Source organism: Heliangelus exortis, chromosome 15, assembly GCF_036169615.1.
Source record: "Heliangelus exortis chromosome 15, bHelExo1.hap1, whole genome shotgun sequence".
NCBI classification, from domain to species: domain Eukaryota; kingdom Metazoa; phylum Chordata; class Aves; order Apodiformes; family Trochilidae; genus Heliangelus; species Heliangelus exortis.
In genome coordinates this window covers 13,528,237-13,553,276 of record NC_092436.1, presented here as the reverse complement: position 1 = coordinate 13,553,276, position 25,040 = coordinate 13,528,237, and the positions used below count along the sequence as shown (strand labels likewise).

Sequence of the window (25,040 nt, the reverse complement as noted above, 5' to 3'; positions counted from 1 at the left end):
ATTATCACTGTTTTATGTTTTGCTAGAAAAAATAGTCCCTAATGTAGAATGAATGACATAAATTTCAAACAAATGGCCCATTCTTTTGTAGCAGGTCTAGTATTTTGGCTTTTTTGAATTACTTTCAGTTCCAGAAGAATACTGTGTTTTAAAGATGGCAGTTTATGATGACATATTAAAAACTCTAAATATAACAGTATCATTTTTTTGCAAGTAATAATACATTCCTTTTTTCCTAGCAATATCAAATCATTGTGTCTTGGAGTCTTCCTGTCCCTAAGACAGGAACTTGAGCAGTATTGAAAGAAAGTTAAAAAGGTGCTTAATCTCTCTGGGAACATATTCAATGAAAATTATTCACTATATTCTAAAAGTTTACTACAAGAAGTGTCATAATTGGACATCAGTCTTACTTAAGCAATCTTACCAAAGTGTCAGGGAGGGTAGCATTAATCAGATGGTTTCTTGTTGTGAGGGTTCTGGTTTTAGTTTCTAGTGAGTCCTTGAAATTTTGGTGCAATTACATTTTGGCTTTAATTTTGAAATCGTGACAGTGAATAAAATTTTGTGTATGGATAGGCAGTTAAGTGTCTGCATTCCTATTAATTTTTTTCCTCAGTTCTTACAAATACAAGAATGAAACTAATAAGACATTATTACCAATATCTGCTTCAAGCACTGAATTTATGAAGTGCATTGTTAATAATATGGGGAATGGTAGATCACAGCTGTAATTCTGTGTCTTCTGAAGTTAATGAACAGATGTAATCTTTATAATGAAAAATTTAAGGTTTAAATGGTGTATAAGACTGCCTGCAGATCTAGAAGCGGTCTATATGAAAGAATGTTGAATGTGAGGGACTTAGAAATATATGTTCTCTAAATATGTATTGTTAGAAGTTAAAAATCCTGTGATTGTATTTAGGATTGTTCTAGTCTGAAGACTTCACAGAACACAGCACAGAAACCCAAAGTTTTATTTGCTCTCTGAAATCACCGTGTACACAACATTGTGGTTTGAGATGTCTTCAGTATTTCAGTCAAGTGATTCTCTCTTGTTGACTCAGTGCAGCAATCTTTCGTTAGTCTGCCCATTTCTGTACTATTCCTTAAGTAAAATAAACCTTTGTGTTTACTGTTACCTGCTCTAATGAGGTATTTGTTCCTCTGCATTGCCTATTCTGGCATCATTGCTACAAAGCAACACAGAGGTGCTGGTTTAAAGTGTTGCAGTTTTTCTAAACATCCCACTAGCCACATCTGTTTGCTTTTGAGACAGTATTGCACAGCTAAGGCTTAGCTTGGCTTTTAGAACTGACCCTTAATGTGAGCATCTCAGTTCCATGGTGACATTGATGCTCAAAGCACAAGGAACTGTTGTGGCACGTTTGCCGTGTCCCTGGGTTGCCCTGCCTGTTAGTGCTGGGGTGGTGTGGGGCTGGAAGCTGAAGCTGCCAGCTCCTGACACAAGTGGTTGTCCCCTCGGGAGGCTGGGGAGAAGCTATTGCATGTAGGCAAGCTTTGAGAGGTTGACAGCATAGAAACTGAGATGAGAATTGCAATACTGCACTTCCTTGAACTTGTTTCATTTTATGTAATCGAGATTGACTGTAATTGAGAGTATATTTGGAATAAGAAGGCTTTGTGGTTATCAAATATGTCAGCATTGCTTTTTATGTTTATATGTCGGCTTCGTAACTCTTATAAGCTGTTATTGCCTGACAGACTCCTCCACCTTAAATTCAGTTTCTTAAATGCATCTTCTTCCTTCATTTTTTTGACAGCACAACAATGTTATACCTTGATTCCAGTGTATGTATCTGACCCAAGGGGTTTCCTGTGTGGTGGGATTTTGTGGGCATGGCTGTGGCAGGCAGAACAGCTCATGTTACTACAAGTCCCTGGATGTATTGTTTTGGACTGAATTTGCTGTTGACCAGGTTGCTTCCTGGTTATTTCTCCATCTTGAAAAATATAAAGTGATAGTTTATCCAGCTTTTTCTCTGAAGTGTTTTTTTTTACTGCTGGTTATCTTAGTATCTGGTTTAGCAAAATTTATATTAAAAAGAGTTTCACAAATGTGGCAACCTTACCAAATGTGATATTTATAAGGCAGAAACCTGGGCTTTCCAAAATGTGGTGACTACCTCTTGAACAAGATGGGGTATTTGTGCATAGAAACTACTTAATACACATAGAATGGCTTGGCAGATTAATGAAACCCACAATTAAGAGGTGATTTTCACATCTGTAATGTCATATTGTAAAATATACAAATATTATTTCACAGGACCGATTCAGTTATGAATATGAAGTATCAGCTTGCTCCACTGTTCAGCTGTGGACTAGTGGACTGGCAGAATAGAAATATAATGTAGATTCAAATTTGATTTTCTGAAAAACATGATTTTCCTAACATGTAGTGTTTTTCAGTGCTATTCCAAGAATAATTTAATTATCCCAGCATCACATTTTCCTGTTCTCATTGCTTAAACTATAGTTGGAGAGGGTGAAGTTGGTACTCTCCTTACATCTTCCAGGTAACAGAGAAATTACACTAATCAGTATATTTGTCAGGCATGGAAAGAATTCCATACCTGTGTTGACACCAGGACTACACAAATATTAAAGGGCTCAAAATTATTTTTACCGTAGGTACTCTTCATATGATTTAAATAATACTCAACAAGAGAGAGGATATGGTAGCATATATAAAAAAAAAATTGCTGTTACCAAAATGCAAAGTAAATTTCTATGAAACTGGAATAAATAAAGCCTCTGGGCATGTTTATGGTGCTGTTTTTCAGAATAGGAATTAAAATCTTTGTCTCTGGAGGTCATAAGACCATTTAGAAAGGAAGCAGATTCATAGTAAGTATTGTAACATCAGTGAATATCAAGTATGCTTTTTCAAATTAAGTATTGTATATAATGTGTTTAAAGCCTGCAATAAGTCCAACAGTATAGTTTACTTAAAGCTATACTTATACAATATGCCTAAAGAAATACCAAGTTGTTTAAATTAATCTCACTCATATGTGATGAGATGTTTAAAGTTAGGACTTCATTTATTGTTTGCTCATGTCAGAGAAATTTTTCCTACAGAAATGACAGAAAAGGCCTTTATGACTTCAGCTTTCAAGAGAGAGGGTGAGGTTGAGCTAAATCTGCACAAACTTTACTTTTTTACAGCATATAAAAGATATATTTCTCCTCCCAGCAGCTCTTGGAAGAGAGTATTATTTAATTCTGCCTATGATCTTCGACAGCCACAAAGCTCCCCCCCAAAAAGCAAAGGAAATCTTTGAGTGCTTTAAGAAGCTCAAGTACTAAACAGGTGCTTTTTTGCAGAAGGGTGTATATAGACTCTAGGTCCTTATCACTTCTTTCTGTTCCACCTCAAAACATCTTTGTACAGACCATCTTAAACTTCTGATGACTCATGGCTGTAAATTAACACACAGCTTCATCTGAAACGCAGATGAGGGGGAGAGGGCACTTGTGGAAAGTGGCTTCTTGTCTTACTGTCAAGGAGACTTAGGCTTAAAGTTTTGTATTTCTTCTGAAATATGTAGATATTTCTATGCAGGTGGTAGTGTCTGTGAAATTCTCTAGTTTTTTTCTTTCAAGGACTTCTTTGCAAGAATCTATACATTCTTGGCAAAATATTTTTGAGTGAATTTTTTGGGTTTCTTTCTTTTCTGATGCATTCTCTGCTCTCTGCTTCATTCCTATATGGCAGAATTGCTATGGACAAGATTAAATAGGTCTATGGGAAGCCACTGATATGGCTATAGTTGGAGGCAGTACCCTGAAACTCAGCATTGACGTAGATACTTCGAGCAGCACAGAATGCTGCTGCAATCCATTTACCTTCTTACTCCTGTTGGACCCTCATCTTCTCTTATCCACAGTAGGTTACCATTTTGGGAAGGGGCAGCCAGCAAAACACATGGTAAATTCTACAACCTGGGAAGCATTATCTGACAGTGTCAGGAGATGGACAGAAGGGGGCTGGGTGTGTTCCCAGGGGTTTTCGTGACCAGGTCCAGAGGAGGTTCTAAGTGATGCTGGCGAGTAGAATGAATGTTTATACTTACTATTCTTTCTCTGCCCTTACTTAGTGCCTATGGCACAACTGATGCTTAAGGGGGGCTGAAATGTCTGTTTCTTCCTTTAATTATCTGATGGTGATGGGACTGAACTGCATTTAAAATTACATCCTTCATCAGCTTGTGCATTCATAACTTAGCATGAGCTAGTGAGCTTTTTTTTGGATGGTTTTGCTACCAGCTTTCTTGAATTGCCATTTGGCTTTTTGTGCTAAAAAAAAAAAAAAAAAAAAAAAAAAAAAAAAAAAAAAGAAGTACAAAAAACCTTAAGACGTTTTCTCCTGGTACAGAACCTTTTTAGTACTATGAGAAGTATTTAGGCCTTGGTAAAAAATGCCACATCAGTATTGTTTCATGTTTCAAAGCCACAGACTGACTGAAGGAAAAATGAGGTGTGTAACTGGGACTTGCTTGGAATTGCAACAGCCAAAGTGTATCTATATGGGACACCTAAGGTGCAAGATTTGGAAATAACCCTGTGTTAAACATAGCACTGTCAGAAGAAAAGTAGCTGTGCATGTGAGTGCACGAGTGCTCCAACATCTGTTGAGCAGAGAAAGAGTTATCAGAGAGGAGAGATGAGGCAAAAGCACACCACTTACTGGGGATTCCCCCCACTGTGATCTGCTGGCTGGCACCTGAGCGAGAAGCCTTCAGGAGAAAAGCTTTCCTTATTGCCTGTGAATTAAAGAAATCATTAAGATTTTAGGAGGTTTGCTCAACTGTTGAAAAGAATCAAATGTTTCATTAGCACTGTGTGTTCTTTCCAGTTTTTTGTAAACCAACGATACATGACTCCTGTACAAAACTGAGGAATGAAAATATCAAAATACTAGGCAGTAGCTATGATGATTCCACCTTCCAGATAACTGTTTATTTTGTAGGACAGATACAGTGAGGAGTATTAGGCTAATAACTGGGATGACAGTACATTAAAATGCTCCAGAACATACAAGTTGATCTGCTTAAGTTGCCCATTGGAATAAAGTTAATTTAAAGACAAATCTTTTGTTTTTATAGCTAGATAAAGTCTCAACACACCCTGCAGACAGGTGAAAAGATCTCAATGTTTATATAATTACGCTGTATTTATTAATATGTTTTCCAGAGTGAATCATAGACTTTCAAAAACAGTTTGGATCAAAAAATAAATAGGAGCATGAAATAGAAAAAATGGCATAAATAATGCAAGAAGTCACACACACACACACACACACACAAAAAAAAAAAAGAATAATTCAAATCTGGTAATTATTTTTACATCAATATTTTGTCAGTGTGTTGTATCAGCCTCAAAGACAATCATGTGCTAAGCTTGGTTTTATTTCTTCCAGAAGAATGTAATATATTATTCTCCTAGGTTGTGTACAAACATTTAAAATGTTTTCATGATAGAACTTCTTTATAAATCTGTAAAATGCAGATGACAGTTATCTCTTATTCAGGATTGTTACATGCAAGGAGTAATTTTTCAACTGTAGTTCCCTAGAGTACTGTATTTAAAATGCATTTGTATCATAGTCCTTACATAATTACGTTTATTATTTTTGTTGTATAGACATAATTCAAGCCTTCAGAGAAAACAAATATGATGTTACTTTCCGACAATGAGCATTTATTTACTTACAATGTAAATTTCAGTTTCAGAGCTTTTGATTAGAAGGAGGGAAAAGCAAACTTTATTATGAACTATGCAATGTTTCAGTACTGATTTTATTAACCTATAGGTAATCCAGGGCACTTTGAGGTGCTACTCTTTTTTCATCTTTTTCACAGGCCTCTAGATGATAATGAACTTGTCTTCAAACTGTGGTGAGAGGTGGTAAATGAGAAGTTATCTGTGATTTAAAATCTGAAGAAAACAACTTGAAAGACATCTACTTCATCTTTTATGTAGCTAAAAATCATATAAAATGGAATAAAAAGACTGAGTTGAATGCTTAAGAATGAAAACTGTATGAATTTTAAGTAATTCTTTTTTTTTTCTGAAGAGAACAAAAGCTAAGATCATATATGGCATACTGATTTACCATATCCTATTTAAATAATTGGAGATGTGTAAATTTTGATTTATTTTTTTTTACTTACTCTACCTCACATAATATACCACTGGGATAAATTATTTTGGTCTACTCCCATTTTACAGACAAAGTGTGTAAGAAAAGAGATGCAGTAAGTTGCTTGGGGGCAGGAATAACATTGTGAGAAGAAAAGAGGAAAAAAAATATCTTTGCACATACCTTAGTAATATTTTTTTTTTTTATAAGCTGGTATTGTCACTGGTGATTTTTTTTTTCTCCTTTATCTATTGTTTATATTGCATATTTTCTTAATGAATCTAATTACTTTGATCCTAGGCAAGCTTCTCTGAGTAGTGAAACTTCAAACCACTTATCACAAGGGAAAATTTCACTTCAGTGAATTCTATGCTCCTTTCCTTCTAAATTTCTGGGATTTCTGGCAAAGATGTATTTCCGTTATACCTCACAGGAATGTAATAATAATTTAGAAAATTAAAGTTTAGAGTGCTTTATTAATTTCTACTAAATACAATTTAGAAATAGGAAGGTGAAGTCAAAGACACGCTTTTTACTGTTTGTTGGTTTGGTTTTTTACCATGGGAATTAGTCGTATTCAATTAGTTTGACAGATATAGTAATATATTTTATTCAGTAAAGAAGTCTGACACTGCTGGACTGGGAAGAAAAAAAATAATCAAGAAAAGGGAAAGGTAAACTTGAAGAGACCCAGTAGTGAATGCTGAGTCAGGACTCTCACTTTAGAGATGAGCAGGAAAAGAAAATTAGAAGGAAGAAGGAAAGAAAATAATCAGCTGAATTTTTAAAATTTTTTAGGAGTCATCTTGCTCTGACATATAAACAGAGACAAGATCTCAGAAGTCAGTAATATCCCTGTCTTTCTTTGAATCAAAGATCATTTTATCACTGTGGGGACACCTCAAGAAATGTAAATTTTACTTCACTGGGAATGCTTTAAGACTTCTGCCTGTCTGGCTAAACCCATTATTCTCGTGCAAGACCTTTTGCAGTGATGGGTTGTTTTTTTATTGTTTTGTTTTGGTTTTTTACTTTCTGAGTGGTATTCTAAATGAAAATCTACCACAGTCTCCATTACAGTAATAGTCTTGTACTTATTAGTGTTCTGTAGTGTCAGGAGATCTAATCATAAATCAACTTTCCATTTGGAAAACACAGCAGGCAAAAAGCAGTCCCTGATCTGAGCAGGGATGTCCTTGCATCATGAGGGAAAAAACAAAAAAACCAATGTTTTACAGGGCATGGGTAAGGTCCCTGTCACATTTGGAAGCTCTGGCACAAATATTTCAGCCGCCCTCTTAGTCTAAATCAGAGGGATTTTTATTACTCTAGGAGTTGAGTGCTTTTGTGGTTGAAGTGCAGAAGAAAAATTGTGTTTCAAGTATGCTGTTGTGTTCACTTCATTCTTTGCAATACTGGTGTTGAGAACAACTTATATTGCTTGTGCCAGTATAATTTGCAGTCCCATGTGCAATATTTACAGTATTTAGCAAAAAAGTGAAGTGGCTAAGCCTTCCTGACTTGCTTATAAGCAATGTAAATCTTGCACTGCATTCATTAAATATCTGAAACAAGATGATTTTCTGTTTTTCTGAAATTCAGGGTCCATCTCATTGTCAAAAATAAATATTCCTTTCAGAGAATACCTATCCAACCTTGATTTAAAACAAAATTAAATTGCAGGATTTGAGTTGTTGATGATGTTCTTTGGCCAATAATCCTTCTGAGACTTTGGGCATGCACTTCAGAGCTCTTTTTCCCTATCTGTAACACAGAGGGTAATGGTATGAATTACTTCTCCCTGAGATGCTTCTCTGTTTTTGTAAAGCATGATGGAGCTTAAATATGGATGCTAAATATAGGTAGATTGGGTGTGTGTTTCTTTATGCTGTGTGTTTGTTTTGTTTTTTTTTTTTAATTCTGAAGCTGGTTTCAAGGTTTACACAGAGTTTCGTAATGTTCCTCCCCCACCTGAGAGGGTTGCAGGTGAGGGGGAGGTGAGCCACCTGCCAGCTTCATGTGCTTGCAGTTTCAGCTGGACCGTTCCTGTCAGGATCTCTCACTGTAGCAGATATTGTCATTGAATACCTTTAAAATCAAAAAGAAATGGCCTCAGATTGTGGGGTTTTGATGAGTGTCATTCACAAAGCTGAGCATCTATAAACTCCAATAAATTCTGAAATCTTGTTTGATGTGGATACTGGTGCATAGAGCATTACTGGCTTTCATTGGTTTATAATAGCAAAATGTTTGGGAAGATAAAACCATAAGTTTTAACTGATCCAGCAATGGCAGAGGAGGATTTTTTTTTTTCCCAGTTAGCTCACATCCCTTTCCTTTTCTACACGGAGAAATAAGTTGGAGGTGGCTTCAGAGCAGAATATGGCTCATTGATAGAGAGGATTTTGTGGAATTTATGGATTGAAAATGGGCTTCAACAGGTGAAGAAAAATGAGAGTGGGGAGAGAAGACTGAGGTAGGGGGGAGAAGTCTTCACTCGGGTATGTCCTGCATTGGTAAGTACAGATCCAGTACTATGGGTTACTCGTTAGTAGCTCTTTGCTTGCTCAATAAACAACTGGTTAACAACTCCAGAGGAAAAAGAGCTAATCTGTCATCTAAAAGCTTAGTAGTTAAATTAGTTAAAGCAACAGTCTAGGGAGGTAATTTTTGACTCTGAAAGGGGGTGCTGCACTGTTGTACATACTGCTTATTGTGCAAGGCTTGTCACCTAATAGAATTCTACTTATAAAAGAAAAACAGTCAGCTATTATTGACATTAACTAAATGGAATAAAACAGTTACCATACTTTTGAATTTCATGGTGGTACCAGGATTTACATATGGTTACAGTAGTAAAGACAATTAGAGTCCTTAGTAATTTAATCTTGAGCAAATCTTGATTAGTAAACACATAGCACTTTTTTTTTTTTTTTTTTTTTGTAGCTGAAGATGAGATGAGATAAATTTACCCCTATATGCTTGTCCTTTTACAATACCTTTAAAATTCCTTTAAGTGGAGTAAAGATTGAATTTAATCTATTAAGCCAATGTGTGGTTCGTTTTTCTCTTTGTGCTGAATATTTTCCCTGTGTTTTCTCATATTTGGAGTATGTTTGAGTTTGAAATGGCAGCCTAAAGGTTCTTCTGATGAATTGCTGGGGTCTATTAATTTGTATGGTTCGTTTGTGCTCTCCATAGGAAAGCTGAGTTTGCTGGTGCATACTTCAGTTGTGTCGGAAATGCAGTTATATTTTAAAGTGATATCTAGTCCCTGTAATATTTTTTCCATCTGTGTCAATGTATTTGGAAGACTGACTCTCTGCAAGGTTGAAAAGAGTCAGTTTGGGCAATAAAAATAAATTTTATATAAGAAATTTGTGAAGGGAAGCTTCAGTGGCTGGTAAAGGCTGTTACAGGAGTGCTGAAGGGACACGAGGTCTGTTTAATACTGACTTTTCCTGAAGCATGTCAATTTATTCATGCAGTGGACCTTGCAAGCCCAATACACAGATGCTATTTTCTTTTCCTTACTGAATAAAACTCAGTAGTGGGTCCTGAGTGTAAAGATAATTAGTCAGTGAGTGTTAAAGGTCTGTTAAAGCCATTATGGCATATGTCCACAGAGACAAATATGGGCTATAAAACATTGTGTTTGAAACTTAATTTTACATGTGTATTTTTCATTAATAATAATGATGGTAGTACTAACTGTAGTCTTTTCAGCCTGGAAGCTCTCAAAGGACTGAATGCATAGTGCAGTGCATACTGTGTAGGAAGGATCATGCTTTCTACCACTGAACTGCAGTCTTTCCAAAGCATCCCTCAAGCTGTGCTGAGCTCTGGTTGTGAATGGCCATTGCACAGACAATTGTGTAGTGCAGGTCATCCAAGTCTTTCTTATTCAAATATAAACCTGAGCTCAGAGTACTGGGATATAGATATGTCCATTTGTTGAAAATGGCAACCCAAAAGGTGCATGCAGTTACGTATATTTTACTTATTATAGTTTGGCTTCAGAAAGGTACTCTTCCCATTGGTTGCCAGATTTCAAACACACTCTGAGTTGCAACGTTATTGAATTTCTGACTATTTATCAGAAATCTTAATCTAATTTAACTGGTTTTAGTTTTTAGCTACTGGTGTAAATAAGAAGAATTTTTTTGTAAATATAAACATATGTATGAGTTGAGAATGTTCTTGCTCACTTCTCTGGACTAAGCAGCAACTGTTCCATCCATACTGGAAGTGAATACCTGTGCTGCCAGCACCTTTAAAAGTAAAGTGCTCCTGTTGGCACATTTTGCAGACTTCTGTGAGGTTTTATGGCATTCTTATGGGTGTGTTTTGGTTTTTTGGAAAATGGTGACTTTTAAAGTAATTTACGTAAGTGAACTAGCAGATACCTCTCTTACATTTATAGATGTTCCAGTATGTTTAACTAGAATTATATATATTACTTATTTTCTGTCCACAGATTAAGATTCAAGTAAGGAGTGAAGTCCTTAGCGGTGCTTCCAAAATATGTTGTTGATTTGTTTACCCCTTTAAGTCCAGCTATGTGGAACTTGTTTAATTAACATAAGCCTCATTTACAAAACTTGAACTGAAATAAAATATGACTATAGATCTATTCTCTGTCTGGTTACAAATTTTTAAAAAAGTTAAAAAAAAAAAAAAAAAAAGCATGACTGGAAGGGAGCCTCCTTTTCTAGATTGGACACTTGCATTGCTATTATTCTCATCATAGTGCCAGAGCTGACTCAGAAGATGTCAAGATATATTATATCTTCAATATAAAAGAAAAAAGGTACTGTTTTTAGTTAGTGAAAGTGAAAGACTGCCACGTCAGATTCCCACATGTTTGTCAGAATGCTTTCCAGACCCCCACTTACAGATTTATATCTGTGGTTATTTTAAATATTTATGAGATCTTTCCAGTAATGGAGAGAAAGGTTTGCATTCGACACTACATGTGTAAGTGTTCCAGGGTTTCTTCCTCTCTTTTAAATCAGCTAGGCTCCTGAATTTCATAATGGAAGTGTTTAGGAGCAACCATAAGCTATTGTATAAGCTGTTGTGTTGATGTCAAACCTGGAACACATGGATAAGAAATAGAAAGATGATGATTTGTTGAATCCAGTGCAAAGATGACAACATGAAAATTATAGTTGATAGTTGTTGTGTCTATATTAAATGAAGCTGTGGTACAGCAAAGAAAGGATATTCTTGAAGAGAAGGTGAACAGAAAATGTCTGAAAACTTAGTGGCTCTCACCAGTTTTCTAACTGCAATTCTATGAATAATAACTAATGCCATGAATGTTTTGGAGCCTCCATGGGTAGTCATACTGGAGGCTTTAAGAATTGAGCACACTCTAAAGATATTGAATTAATCACTCACTTTAGCAATGTATTTATATTAGCCAGTGAATGAATGAAGTCAAAGGGCTAATAGATCTAGTAAGCAAAGCACTTGCTTTTCAGCTGTAGGTCAAGCATCAACTGCAGATCCCTGAGGAGCACTTATCCTGGAGACAGCTTGGTTTCAGTGTGCTAAAGTGACTGACAGAGCCAAGGCTATGACTGACAGCTGTGCTTTTTGGACTTCATCAGAATACCTAATTCTGCCTGAAGTCCTATCAAAATATTTCACATCTTGTAATGAAAGCTCAGTATAATCTTTTAAAATAACATTAGTTTATATAAGCACACTTTATTTCTAACATAGTTATCACTGAAAAGGCTTGTTTATTTTAGCATCTAGTTCTTTTTTGAAATATCTAATTTTACCTGTATGTCTCATATTAGTTAAATTGCATATGAATTGTGGATTCTCTAGAATTTCTTGTAAAGACTTTCAGTAATGCAGAATATTTCCAGCGCCTCATTTGCCTTTCAGTGTGGCAGAACCCTGGAATAATACACGTGTAAAATTGATTCTTGTACATGACAGTTGTTTCAGGTGTCTGCTAAGATGTGTGCCCAGAGTTCCTTAGTTGTATGTATGATAATCACAAACAGTTGTAATTTGGGGCCACAGGTTTTCCATTTACATAAAAGGGGACATCCATAATCAACAATTGCAAAGTTGAAGAATGCATTTTCCTAGTGATAAGCTTTGGTTTAGTTTTTGACTTTTTCAGCAGTTCCCCATTTTGCTCAATATTTGTTGAAATTCATATATTTGTCTTTTGGTGTAAATATATATTGCTTACCAATGCTTAAGAAAGCCAGTGCAGACTATTGACAGCAGAGAAGGAAGAGCATTCACAGTATAGAGGTGAGGGTCAAAATGTGGTTTGTACTTTGGGAACAATAAGTAAAAACAGTAAAAGTTTTCAACAAGAAATATTTCAGAGGGAAAAATAGAGTCTTAATAATTTCAGTTACTGGGGACTGAGAAGAGGTAGCAGTATTCTTTGTAGGTGAATGGTGATACACATTGTGGATTTTTCATCATCTGAGGTTTCCAAATCTCCCTTTCAGCCTTTGATGCAAAACTTTGCTTGATTTTTCATTTTTACCATATAATGTGAATGAAGTTCTTTTAATATCTAGTCTTCTCACCATTTCATTGTTTCACTGTATGTTTTTTAATAGATAGGAGCCTTTTCATTTGTAGTGGCAAAATAAAAATATTTTCAGTGCATTTTCAACACCCCAAATGAATTTTTTACTGTTGCTTTTAAATCTTAACAACGTACATATTGTGTAAGTTCTGTGAATGGCTCATGTCTAATGTTAATAATAGCACTACCATTAATGCAGGCAAGCAAAGTTCTGAGTGATGGGCCTGGTATACTTTATGTATGGTTATTTCAGAGGGAGTAGTGACTAACAAAACCCAGTAACAATGTGTAATTTCATGCATACAGTATGGCTAGCAAATAAAGTGCCAGAAGTTGCAACTCAGTGTAGGCAGTTATTTGCTGGATTAATTCTAAAAACCTCTACAAATGCAGGTTGTGAATATAACATTGTAGAACAGCAATTTATTGCACTATAATTTAGTTTATAGTGCCACTTATTAGCAGGATCACTGTGGAAGCTTAAAGCTCAACTTTTGTGGAACAGATGTTTGGTGGAATAGCAATGGCCAACAATTACACGTGCCATAGTTTTTGTTGTTTCCATGTGAGTATATTTAACAGCCACGTCTGAATTAGCATTCCAGAGGTTTTCCAGGCTCGATTATTTGAGCTGCTCCTTCTCACATGAAAGTCTTAATCTCCTTCACAGCATAGACCTGTGAAGTATAGGAAATGACTGCAGGGCATCTGTACCTGATAAATAGGCATTCTAATGCGGGTCAGAATAATGTGGGCTTTCTCTGGTTATAGCATCTCCAGGGTGAGCCATCTCTAGCAGGTAGAGCCAGGGAATAAATGGGTGAAGCAGTTCTGCAGTCAAGAACTGCTTGTGCAGACATCCAAGGGAACATGTGAGGCTTGCTAGTGGACTCTAGCTCAAGCCAAAATGAAGCTCTGATAGTAAGAGCTGTTCCTGAAGGGATAGGCATGGAGCTGTGACTCCCCAGACTCCTAAAGGGGCCCCGTGACTGTGCAGATCCCTGCAGTGGCAGGATGCAGCACCCAGCTCAGCAGCAAGAGCCCTCCCAGGCTCTGAGAGTCTTCCTTTGTATGCATATCCAGGGCCTTTGTTTCCGTGTCAGAGATAACTAGATGAAAGATGTGTCTTTTCTTTAGCCTCCTTTAGAAGGTTGAGATGCTGGGCCTGTTCCTGGCTTTGGAATCAATCTTTGAGGTATGTGATGGGTGCTTGAGTAGGTATTCATACAAAATAGTCCATTTGTGTAGTGTTCAACTTTCCTGTAGCTGTCTGTCAGAAAGTTCTGAAGTGGGTTTCTTTAAAGACTCCCTGTCTCCTGAGGAAAAGGGGATAAGGCACTTTGTCCCTGGACAGGATCTGTGACTCATTATGTCAATCAAACTCCACTTCAGAGGGGAATAAAGAGATTTGTATCTCAAAGCTGTGCATAACGACTTCTCGGCTTTTCATTTCATATTTATGAGCGGTTTACTTTGAAGTGTTTATCAGGCAATAGGCAGAAACATGAGAGAGCATTGCCTGAAACCATGTTCAAGTGTCTAATCTGTTAAATGCTTGCTGAGTAGGCTAGTTCATCAGCGCATGCAATGCAAAAAAGAGAGGAAAAAATAAACTTACTGGTTTTTTTTGAGGTTTGAGAGCAGAATCTTTATATTAACAATATAAAAAGGATTAATAATGCCAGGCCTTTTGAAATAAATGTAATGTAGGAAACTTACAAAAGTTGGGTATGTTCTGTGTTAGGTAGATAGTTTTTTGCTTGAAAGGGAGCTTGACAGTACTTAATACCAAAACCATACAGTGCCACATCTGCTCTTAAGACAGGAATGATCACAAGATTCTCACTGGCAGTTTTGAAGGTTTGAGGCATTTGTAAAAGCAGACTTCCATAGGGGTATTCCTCTTCTCTCCAAAAAGGGCTTTTGCTGATACCAGAAGTGTTAAAAGAGGATGACAGAATAGCAGTGGCATTAGCCTGTGATGGAAGAAAATTTTGGGCAGTATTACCCGTTTACTTTGTGCTGTGCCTGCAGTGTAACTCTCAAGAGGCAAGAATTGTTAAATAGGTCAAAGCTAAAAGCCAAACTTTTAGGTATAGTGAAAAGTAAGTGCCAGTAGTTTTCTCATTTTAGTACTGGTCCAGTGGGTTAGCTAGAAGAGAGTCTGTGCCTGATGGTTATTGTTTCAGTTCCCTGTTCACAGATTTTCTGCTAGCAGTTCTCTGAAGTCCTCTGAGATGGAGGACATCTGGGCTGCAGTGCTAACAGGAGTGCTATAGCCCATAAAACAACATTGGAAGGTTCTGGTATGTATGTGGTCAGTGCCTGGTATTTACTTGGGTGAGTAGTTTCTCAGGATGTGTGGTACATGGTGTCCATGCATGTTACCCTGCATTTAATTTTAAAAGAAACTTTACTTTAGAGATGATTTTAAAACATATTCATAGATATTGGTAATTTTTAAAAGAATCTACAGAAATATGGTTAGTTCACTGCTTGACTTTTACCAGGCCACTTTTCATATCATTTTATGATTTTGAGCTGATAATTTCTGCTTTAACAAAGTAAAAAAGAAAAGAAATTCATTCCTCTCTACTGAAAATATATCTGAATTTGAATGCCTTGATTAGTGGGTTCCCCATTTTGGACTCCTTAAAGTTATCCCTAAAATGTCTAAGGCCACAGATGATCAGTATTGTACACTTCTGATTAGATGGCTATAGATTTTTCTGTTGAGTTTCCAGATTTGAAATACCTGGAGAATATTAGGGTTTTTCACTATTTTGGCTTCAGGAATCAGAAAGATGAAATGGCTTTCATCTTGGTTATATATCCATGCATATTGTATGCCAAATTCCTACGTTTGGCTTGGGGTTTTTTTTTTTTTTGTTTGTTTGGTTGGTTGTTTTTTTGTTTGCTTGGTTTTTGGGTGTTTGTTTTTGGTGTTTTTTTGGTATTTTTTTGGTGTGAGGGTTTTTTTGTTTGGTTTGCTTTGGGGTTTTTTAGGGCTTGCTTGGTTGTTGGGTTGGGGGCTTTTTGTTGTTTCTTAAGAAAAAAGAAGTCTTATCAAAAACCTAATCTCTAAAATGCATGCTGTGTTCTGTTTCCATGGCAGAAGTTGTAGGAGAACTTAAATCATGTGTAGTTTTCCAATGTGTAAGCCTGTTCCATGTTCTGAAGTCATTAAACAGATGACAGATAAGAAAACAGAGCAAGAAAATGCCCTTGAGAAACAGAAATCTGAAATGTAAATAGATGTGCATAGGTTCAGCAATCTGAAAGCAATGGATAAATTCCTGAAGTATCCAGAACCTGTCATGGTGGTTTAAGCCATGTGAAGCTACTGGATAGCTTAACTCATGTTCTATCACACCAGTAATTACAAAAAAGCGCTTTTTATCCGATAAGACAATGGCTGAAATGTCACAGGCAAGGTGTCAGAGACTGGGACCAGAATGGCCATGCTCTCTCACCCAGGGTACTAACCTATCCCATCCTCCTTCCAAAATACTCGTGGTGTTAGGTTGAAAACTGCCTGTGACTCTCATATAGCCAAAAGGGAAATACATGAACTAGCCTTAAAATGCTTCATATTTGCAAATGGTTTGTAGGTTAAAAAGTGTAAATTAGTGTGAGGATTAATGAATAGTCCAGTCTAATCTCACTCTTATTAAATCCAAAGAAGTCTCTAATGAGTGTCTGAAGAGTGAAAAACAAAAACAATAACAAAGTAGGGAAAAAAAGGCATTCTGTGATACCTGGGTATACTTGACCTTTATCAGTGAGATGTGAATTTATCACTTCACCTGCTCTGGAAGGCACTTATGTCAAAGCACTTACAAAGTGACATAATGTGTGTGTTAAAAATAGTCAGTTTACCCAGCCTGTACAGTAACTCTCAAACGAACCACATTTTGGTCTAGCTCTGTGTAGTCTTTACTCTTTTGTCTCCTAATAATGATAGGAACTCAGTTTGATGCTGAAAATCTTTTATGCAGAACTAGGCAATAAAGAATGGCCAGGCAGTAAATTGTTTGTTGCTACAGCTGGTTCTTTTGTAGAACAGTTGACCTGGCTTTTTAAAATCTTGATCAATATTTTCCCATGGTAAAGGAAGACTAACTAAATCGTTCTAGGTGAGGGATCTGCTGGTGACTCTTCAGAGGATCAGTGACAAAGTGTGGTTGGAGCTTCACTTACTGCTCAGCACATTTGCTTCTCCATTCTGTTATTAACCAAATAAAAGTCAGAGCCAGCAGTTCTTGAAATTTTAGACAGAAGTGGAAGGGGAAGGACGACAGAAGGGCTACAGCCCTATTAGTAAAATGGAGGTTCGGAAGAGCAAACAGAGTCTCAAACAGCAGAAAGTAAGAATAAAAATAATTTATAAGCTATTTATTGGCATAATAAATCTTCACTTCTGTTCACTGAAGGAAAGGGGAAAAGCAAACTAGATTGAAATTAAAATACTGGGACTGGAATTCTGAACCACTGGAACAGAAAGAAATGTTGATAACTTAGAAGAACAGATTGAAATAACCAAGCAGAAGTGTGCTTCTGAGGTGGAGGAGAAGGCTGGCAACAGCATATACCTACCAGCACAGCAGCCCAAGTGCAACAGGCTAAAATAAAGATGTTGACATTTACCATATAGTGACTAGCAAAAAGGGAATCAGAACAGCATCTTATTTCATGTGTGTGGAAAATGCCACTTCAGAGATGGAAAAGAGGTGCATGGAAGGGAGGCTGCTTTTCTTCCTTCCATATTTTTGCAGAAGCCTGGTAAGACCAGTCTGTACCAGCAATGAAACTGGTGGCTCTGCTGTGCTGTAGCTTGTGGTATTGCAGATTCTGTACATGCCAGAAAGGCCACAATGAACTAATTTTCTGTGTTCACAATTGTATGTGCAATCTACAAATTACAGTCATTGGGAGATTTCTTGTATTAAGGGTGTCTGTTTCATCTGTAGCAAAGTTCAGGACCAACAATAATCTGAATTGGTGCCAACTGTTCCATTTATAATATCACAACTAAACTGGCCATGAAAATAACTGATTATATTACTAGGAATAGAAATTAAAAAGCTGAAAGCAATTTATAATCCAGTCAAATAAATAAACACATTTTCTGATCTCTTCATGAAGCAAACACAAGTGATGAATAAAAGAAAATTGTTTCTGTTTGTTGGTAGCTATACTGTCTCAAGTAGTTTAATCTGGGTTCCTTGATACTTAAATCAGGTGGTGCTCCACCTAAATTGTTTGAAATTTGGGGGAAGTTCTTTCCATTTTAGGTTAGTTCCTTTTGCAGTCCTTTATCAGTTATTCACATTGCTTTACTGATTGTCCTCCTAGCAGGATTAGAAACGTAGAGTTAAAGACTGGCATCTTTGACATTTCTAAAACATATTACAACCAAAAGCATTCTGAAAGTAGAAACTCAAGTTCTGAGTCATGTAGTGGGTTAAACTTCTGCTCTTCTACATAAAGGATACGATGCACATTATCATTGTTTGTCAGTGACATGATGTTGACAGTGAAGATGCACCTTAGAGCTATGAAATCTCTGTATTTGCCTGGAGATGTTAGGGAAATACACTGTCCATGTTCCTAACTTGTGAAGCAAGGTCTGAAAGAAAACAACGAAGGTTCTATCCTTGATGACAGCTGATTCAGGTTTTTTGAGAGTTCCCAATCAAACAGTAATGAAAGTATTACCTTATTACCTGTGACTTAGACTCTTTCTTGAGAACACACTGTATTTACCAAGTCATGATCTGTGGCTTCTTTTTTACATTTTTATTTTTTTTTTTTTAATTGTGATTTTAACTGTATAAAACTAACAAAAGAGTTTTCAATAATTCAGCAAATTGTCATAAGCTAATTTATCCCTTGGTAGTTTCCCTGAGATTTTAATATAAATGTTTCTTAGTAGTTGAAATCAGATTGATATATTAACAAAGATAGCTGTACAATGGTTTTATCCAAAAGTACTTACATTTATGCTCAATACAGGTGTTTTTCTTTCGTGCAGACCAAACAGAACGTACTGTCCTTTTTTCACATAACTAAAATGCTTTTACAACATGAGCTTTTTACACCTTCATGAACTAGACATGCAAATGGAACTGGGATATCACTTCATTCTCTTCTTATTCTATCTTTAAAACTGATTCCTCTTCCAAATTTGCTTTGTACGTGGAGCCGTAGTTCTTGTTCCTATATAAGAAAATACTACTAAAGCACCTAATACTTTTGGTGCTTTTGTAGTAATTTTTTTCTCCTTTTTCTTTTTTTTTTCTTTTCTTTTTTTTCTAAGAGATTTGCAATCTAAGTAACAGAAACAAACACATAAATCACTTCACAGTTTGAGTAATCTTTAATGGGAATAGAAATTATGTACTCTTACTTCTTGTCATAAAACTCTGTCAAAAAATCCCCAACAGCTCGAAAAAAATTACTGTTACTTTGATGATGTTTGGGCTGGAGCTGGGAAGTTTACAGCAAGAACATCATTACTTCCCATGAAGTTTTACATTCTTTGTTTTTTCTTTGCTGCTTATAAAAGAGTGAGTAGTAGAGAGGGGGGTCATTAATAAACCCTTTCTTGTTTGTGTGTATCAAAATACATAGTTTTGATTGTTGCTTTCAGTCTTTTTAATATGTGGATGGTAGTTTCTGCTAGCCCCCAAAGCTGCCCAACAGCCCAGGTTTTAGCATTGTAATGTAGTGAATGTATTTTGACATGAGTAGAGTGGCACAATTAATTTCAGAATGTTAAAATGTCTATTATCACAAATGCAGAAGCATTTCCAGCCTTGTTCACATAGGAAAAGAGTGTATTATTGTAGTTTTAAATATAAAAAAACATTCATGTTTTCTTGTCACTTTAATAAAAAGCACAGAAAATCAAATTAAGGGTAGTTTATATTACTACTCATACTCTTGGGCTCTCTGGACAATAAGTATCCCTAAAAGAAGAGATTTTTTTTTCCCCTTCTGGTGGAGGTTGCCCAGGAAGCCATCATTGATGTTGGTCATGCTTATGCAAATACTGGTATGCATTGTGCATATTTATCACACATAACCCTGTGGATTTCTAGTTCTGGTTTTATCACAAAGCAGTCATTGCCTTCTGAGTGACAGATGATCCCTCTTGTTAGAGATAAGTATTCACATGAAGTTGCTTGCACACTAGTGTGCTAGTATTTGTAACAAAATTTCACAACATAGATATATTTCCAAATTCTACTAAGTATTACTGGAGTGGGGGGGGTGTCTATACATGCATTGGCAGGGTGACAGCATCTTAGAGATGGACATCAAGACTTCTCTGGTATTCTCATACTTCCCTGTTGCAGCAACAAAGCATTTCTTGATTCCTTTTTCATAAAAGTGCTTTATGAAATAAGATTTATCACTGCCAGAAGTTAAAATTCATATTTGCTCAGTTATAAAATATTTAGCTTAATTAAATGTATTAGTTATCCTTACTTGTAATTGGTTATAGTAGCAAAGAATTTAAGGGGCATTCAGCCATTTGAGTTTAGACTTCGCCTGGTTTTGAACTGGTGATCTAGTGTTGAAAGCAAATTTATCATACCTGTGCATTACTGGTTTCAGATATCTTCCTCTGAAGCATCTTGCAGTTATCACAGTTGGATTGGATTGATCTTCATAAGGGCAATTAATGCAATTAATTATTACCCAAACCAGACCTCAGCTGAGAAGTTAGATAAAAGTAACCTTTGCTTGTATGGTAATGCTTTCTGGTCTTAGGTGAGACCATGAGTAGAACTGTATATTGTTAAATTAAATGCACTTTTAGTATGTATTTTTAAACTAAAGAAATGAAGCAGTAAATTTCTGTAGAAGGAAATGTGCTCAAAGACAATAGAAATAATGTGCTAATTAAAAGCAAACTATTCTTTCTACTCTTTGGAGAGACAATTCACAGCATGCAGATTATGGGCTGTGATGATCAAGTACATAAGATTATATTGCAGTTCTAGACTTGTATACTAGTGGTCTAGCGTTGTGTGAGATATTAGATTCACTTCAAGAGAGCAGCTGATATTAACAACTTTTCCTAAATGAAAATTTTCTAGTGGTTTCTGTGGTGGGGATGAAGGGACAGCTCTGTTGTATACAAAAAATAAAAAAACCTTGTAATTTTTTTTTTTTTTTTTTTTTTTTTTTTTTTTTTTTTTTTTTTGGTATATTCTTCAAGAGAAAGATATTTCTTTCCCACCAAGAGGGATCTAATATTATCTCTTTTCATTTACTGTCACCAGCAATTTAATAGATGCTACAAGAATCTGAAAGAAAGCACCCTTAGGTCTTGAACGTGTAGGAATGGATTCTGCCTGCATGATTCAGTCCTGCTTTGCCAGTGAAGTGTCTGTAAAATGCAGTTGCTCTCAACTTCATGTAAACTGCAGAGACAGAGCATGTTGTAGAACACTGTAAGAAGCCATCCCGCTGCCCTCACTGCTAGTGCTAGTAGTGCATCTCCTCATGGGCCAAATAATCTCTGTGACTCCCTGGCAGCACAAGTGGAGCAGCCAGAACAGGGGAAGCAGCAAGGGCTTCTGTCCTCCTTCCTTCATTTGCCTTCTAGGAGGTCTTGATTTGCTTCATCTCCTCATCACTTGATGGAAGTTACTTCTTGTAGAGGGCACTCAGTCTTAGCCCAGGGCTGTGTCTGTGTTTCCTTGCTCCAGCTCTGGGGTGCTTTAGTTTCTTCTGGCTGTGGGAGCAAGGAAGGCTGCATTGTTCTTGGTGATAGTTGTGATCCTTGGATCCCAGATGGAGTACTCTACCAGTCTGAGTGGATATGAAATGAATTAAATATTTTCTTATTTTTTCTGAGGCTATACTTGATTTGCACAGTAATGAGTGGGTTATTTTGCTGTATGCATCCAGAATTATATTTATCCTCTAGATGTACTTACAATAGTGGTTTACGAAGGCCTTTAATACCTTAGTGATCAATTAAAGATGAGCAAATTAGAAAATATTATATTAGTGAATGCAGTTCATGTTATTCAAGAGATGAGGACAATTTGATTTTAGGGAAATGAGGCATGTTGGAGAGATTGATCCAGATATAGTAAAGGTCTAGGGAGCACACCTATAGTGTTTCTACCTCCTTTTCATTAGATTTCACAGTAATTTAAGGGTTATGAAGATATTAGGAAATACAATATATGTAGATACTTTTTTATATAGTTTGATGAGTATCTGAAAAATACTTTCATATGTGTATTTACATATAAAATCTAGTTATGTATATAGATTTAAACAACCTTTCCAAAATATGTTCTTATTCAATTCTCTGAATAGTCTGCCATTGTTTACTCTCCTACATATAGCATAACTCCAATAGCATTTTGCAGTGGGAAGCACTGAAAATTAATAAAACTAATTTAAGGTCTACCAGAGAAGAATACAGTTTTGTGAGAGAGGAAAATCCCTAGAATATTTCATGTCTCTCATCAGTGTGCTTGAGAGATTTTCTGCTTTAAGACTGTAAGGAGATTTCTGAGAAGCAGCATAGATAATCCTTTCCCAGAGGCTCAGAGGCCGATTACATTTGTGTTCTCCAGTTATCTGATGCACTTCTCAAATTATTTAAATTTGGTCAGTTTTCAAGTCTTTTTCTCCACGTGTCTGGAAGATGTCCAGTTCCCAAATAAAACTCAAGTGGATTAATTAATATGTTTTCCTTCTATCAGTACCTTTACCTTTTTCTCAGGCAAATAAAGTATGAATTTCTCTGAAGATGAGATTATAGCCACATTTTGACTCCAATATAGGGAGCTAATCAGAGTGAAATTATCTGGGCTCCTAATGGCAGTTAAAAGCCACAGAATATCATTAGCATGTTTCACTGTGTATATAAAGCAGCTTAATTAAGCTAATAACTTCACTTTTGTAGTTCTAACATGTATCCAATGTCAACATGCCCTCTACCTGTTTAGGTCAGAAAGTATGGGACTATTAGGCTTAGGTTCACTCCATTTTCAATATGTAATATATATTTTGCATTGAATTTTTTTTTTAATGAGACTATGGTTAGTTTGGAAACATGGCCGAAAAAAATAGTCAACTGAGCTGTTTTTTGTTAGATGTCATGTTTATAATTTACATTTTCTGAAAAGCAAATGTTTCATCTTAAGTATCATAGTAGAGCTTTTATTTTTTTATAAAAGGGAAAAAATTCTGTAGGCTGTCATCCACATGAGAAGCTCATCTTTAGGAATGTTCAGTTCACTGCTTTTGACTAAACCACCAAATTTCTGATTACTAGAAGAAATATAAGAAGGCAGGCGAAAATGTGCTAGGAAGATTCAGGTTAATTTGGTGTTCATGGAAGAGAGCTGACTTTTTAAATGTCAGCCTTTTTAAACTTTGCTACTAGTTGCTTCATTTCTTTAGAAGCAGAGAGTAACATCCTTTACCTGATGTTATTGGCCACTCTCTTGCTGCTGGTCTGTTTACTGGTTGATCTAGGGGTGAAAGAGAGCAATGAGTCCTCTCATTCAGCATGTTCAGTGTTGCTGTCTGGACATCACTGGATAAAGCTGTAGCTCACTCTTCAAGAAGAAATTCATCGGCTTCCTGTAACTGATGAGCTCTAGGAATAAATGTTAAGTAGGGCCTGGTTGTAGATTTTGTAGATTTGTGCATACACCCCATATCAGAAAAATGCTTTAATAGCTAGGGGTGAGACTGGGTAGGGCTGATACAGATAGATGAACCAAATAGGTTGAATACTGCATAATATTTGTTGGCATATCTGTGAAAGTAGTTGTAATATTGATTTTAAAAATAAAAGGAAACCGGTTAATTTCTTTCTTAACAGAAGACATTAAGAACCTGTATTTTTATTACCATCCTCTTTCCATTACTTTTGGAAATACACACACAAGCACAAATCAACCAGCAAGTCTGTACTTTCTGACAACCTTGAGGGATTCCATGTGCTTTTAAAATGTATGAGACTTGGTCCACTGAATCATTATTAACTGCCAAAGGTCAGATGTTTTGACATTGTTTCTGAAAGTTCTGACTTTAAAACCAATGATCTCCTAATTTTGATGTCAGTGCAGACTTGCTTCTTGAATATGATGAAAAATGGTAGAAAACAATTGCAGTGATTGAGGTCTCTCAAGTTTTCTGTAGTAGATGATAAACTGTCAGTCTCACCAAATGCAGAAGTGCAGAGCTGGTGACAAGGTTTTTTTACCCTGATGTTAGCTTTGCATTTTTACAAGTGATCCTGATCTGGAAACCCTGTTTTCCAAAGTGTTCATTTGCTATGATATATGAAACCATATGAAAACAAGAATTACAAATCCTATCTGTATGGAAGACTTGCATATGAGAAAATGATCTTTCTAAGAAAAATTTCTCTTTTTAAGTAATCAAATGCTCACATTTCAAAGCTCTTGCTCTTATCCTATAAATACATGGTTAGATACATAATAAAGCAGGTCAGGTGATTAGCACTTGTTGTGAGCTTCACAGGAATTGTATAGGAAGTGATTATTTGGGGTCAAAATGCTAACCTAAATTTTAGAGACCTTTCTTACTCTTGCTTTGTGTACTTCAATCAATTTTATCTGTATTTAATAAGTTTTAGGTTTGTGCACCGGAGTAGTTAAGAGGAATTTTAGAAGTCTGTTATTTCCAAACTTAAATACACTCTGTTTAGTTGTTTATAATTTGTGGGGTTTTTTTTGTTGTTGCCCTTTTAGGAACAAACTTCACCCTTGCAGAGCTTGGAATCTGTGAACCCTCTCCCCATCGAAGTGGTTACTGCTCAGACATAGGAATACTCCATCAAGGCTATTCCTTGAGCACTGGCTCTGATGCTGACTCAGACACGGAGGGAGGAATGTCTCCAGAGCATGCCATCAGGCTGTGGGGAAGAGGGATCAAATCCAGGAGAAGTTCTGGGCTCTCGAGCCGTGAAAACTCAGCGCTCACGCTCACCGACTCTGACAACGAGAACAAGTCAGATGAAGAAAACGGTAGGACTTTTCCTTCGTTATATTCTTAAAGCACATGTATGATAACATGATCATACTTAAAAACACTTGAGTGTTCCTTAAAGGTAAATTTTTCACTTCTTCTATTTGACTAAAGCTGCTTTTTGATGTTGGGCATGTTTTTTTTAGCATTGGGCTGAAGTGTTAGGCAACATGTGTAGCATATAATATGATAGATAATCTGTTCTGTCTTACAGTTTACTGTCCACACAATAATCTTTCACAGAAGTTTGTGCTCAGAGTA

At 36.2% G+C, this 25,040-nt stretch overlaps 1 protein-coding gene across 10 annotated transcripts in view; it reads left to right on the top strand.

Moving 5' to 3' along the window:
- Positions 1 to 25,040, top strand: part of TENM2 (teneurin transmembrane protein 2) — a 558,019-nt gene that overhangs the window by 137,212 nt on the left and 395,767 nt on the right. For all 10 annotated transcript variants that reach the window (XM_071758386.1, XM_071758385.1, XM_071758384.1 and 7 more), the window contains exon 4: positions 24,503 to 24,778. In XM_071758386.1, the coding sequence (XP_071614487.1) occupies positions 24,503 to 24,778 (276 nt within the window). The remainder of the gene's footprint in view (positions 1 to 24,502; positions 24,779 to 25,040) is intronic.